General features: G+C 43.3%; 1 protein-coding gene across 1 annotated transcript in view; it reads left to right on the forward strand.

Moving 5' to 3' along the window:
* The window catches only part of LOC106529786 (tyrosine-protein kinase SRK2), a 20,141-nt gene that overhangs the window by 11,299 nt on the left and 7,086 nt on the right, over positions 1–1,756 (forward strand). Inside the window, exons 3-5 of the mRNA XM_014025290.1 lie at positions 413–576; positions 651–807; positions 1,515–1,673. Of these exons, the coding sequence (XP_013880744.1) occupies positions 413–576; positions 651–807; positions 1,515–1,673 (480 nt within the window). The remainder of the gene's footprint in view (positions 1–412; positions 577–650; positions 808–1,514; positions 1,674–1,756) is intronic.

Consider the following 1,756-nt stretch of genomic DNA (forward strand, 5'->3'; position numbering starts at 1 on the left):
GTTATAGATATTAGTTCTGGTGTGCCACCCCTGGTTTTTCAGTGACCACCCCTGAAAAAAATGTCTGCAGGCGCCACTGGCCTACTGTCCACACATTTATGGAGTGTGATTTATTTTCAACTCAAAATATCTTCAAACTTATGAAATATAAAGTTGTTAGTGAAGAAAATCCATCTGGAGAACAGCAGAGTAACTGCACATAAAATAAATGTTTTGTTTAAGTACGTTTATATCTGAAAACATCTTACAACATGAGAACATCAGTGTGTGCAACAAGTTCTGCTAAATTACTTGCATGCACAACTTCAGAACAAATCTGTGCGTARCAATGGTTTTCACATGAGCTCCACTGACTGTTGCTCCTGAACCTGAGTGTGTTTGTTAACAGAACCATTGTTCTCTGGTCCTGCAGTGTTGGACCAGGGGAAGGTGAAGCATTACAAGGTTCTACAGCTGGACAACGGTCATCACTCGCTGTCAAACACCGTGTCCTTCCCCACGTTAAAAGAAATGGTTGATCATTACTCCAGGCAGTCTGACGGCCTGGGCGTTCAGCTGTGTGAGCCGTGRAAAAAGGTAGAGGAGTGTACACGCTCAGCACGTTTCCTCTGCTTTCACCTCTTCTTTAAACTCTTCTGTTCACCTCGGAGGTCCCGCCAACCTTACAGCCACCAACCATCTCGGATCTGGAGATCGAGCGCAGCTCCATCACACTGCAGAGGAGGCTGGGGGCGGGGCAGTTTGGTGAAGTCTACCAGGGGCTGTGGAACGGGTCCGTCTCAGTCGCAGTGAAGATCCTCAAACCTGGTAACACCAAAAAATAAACAACAGCCTGTAGCTGGGGTTAAGTCTTCCAGATGTTCCTCATTTTATTAATACAAGTTGATGGAGAAGCTGTCAAATTATCAGATAGTTTTCTGTGTTTATTATAAAGTGATAAAAGTGTTGTAGAAGTTCAAATCCAGGGTGTTTCTGGAGTTTGGTCCAGTCTCATCACACGTCTCAAACAGACCTTTTCTGTCTGCAACTTGTGAAGACAACAAACTGAGCAATTTAAACTTTCTGGATTTAATCAGGAACATTCATTAAAAATACTTTTAGAAAACAAACTGTTCTTTTGGTGAAGGCAGATTGAACAGTGAAGCTTCAGACATTTGAAATCTGAGCTCTACAAAATAAAAGCTCCCAGCATGTACTAAATAAACATTTAGAAGTTTATMTCCTGCTGAAAATCCCACATTCTGTCAGTTTTTCCTGTGTTTCTTGCTGACACAAACACCACAGCATTAATTTTCAAAATAAAAGCACTGTGACAATGATTTTAAAAAATGCATAGGATTTACAAGCAGAATGATTTCTTATATTATACAGCAGATATGTATGCATGCAGCATGTATATATGTATGTATGTCTATATATGGCCTGAGTCAGGCCGGTCGGTTCTATGAGTCAGTGTTCAACCCTGGAGTTCCCCAGAAGGTTTCAGATAAACTCCACCTCTCCTCCTCCTCCAGATATGATGCAACCTGTGGACTTCCTGAAGGAGGCTGCGTTCATGAAGAGGCTGCGWCACCCCAAACTGATCCAGCTGTACGCCATATGCACCCTGCGGGAGCCCATCTTCATCATCACAGAGCTGATGAAGAACGGCAGCCTGCTGGAGTACCTTCAGAGTAAAACTTTAACATTATTACACTCTGGCTGCCACTGATAGGTGTGTGTGTGTGTGTGTGTGCGTGCGTGCGTGCGTGCGTGT

The sequence above is a fragment of the Austrofundulus limnaeus genome, unplaced genomic scaffold (genome assembly GCF_001266775.1).
Source record: "Austrofundulus limnaeus strain Quisiro unplaced genomic scaffold, Austrofundulus_limnaeus-1.0 Scaffold465, whole genome shotgun sequence".
NCBI classification, from domain to species: domain Eukaryota; kingdom Metazoa; phylum Chordata; class Actinopteri; order Cyprinodontiformes; family Rivulidae; genus Austrofundulus; species Austrofundulus limnaeus.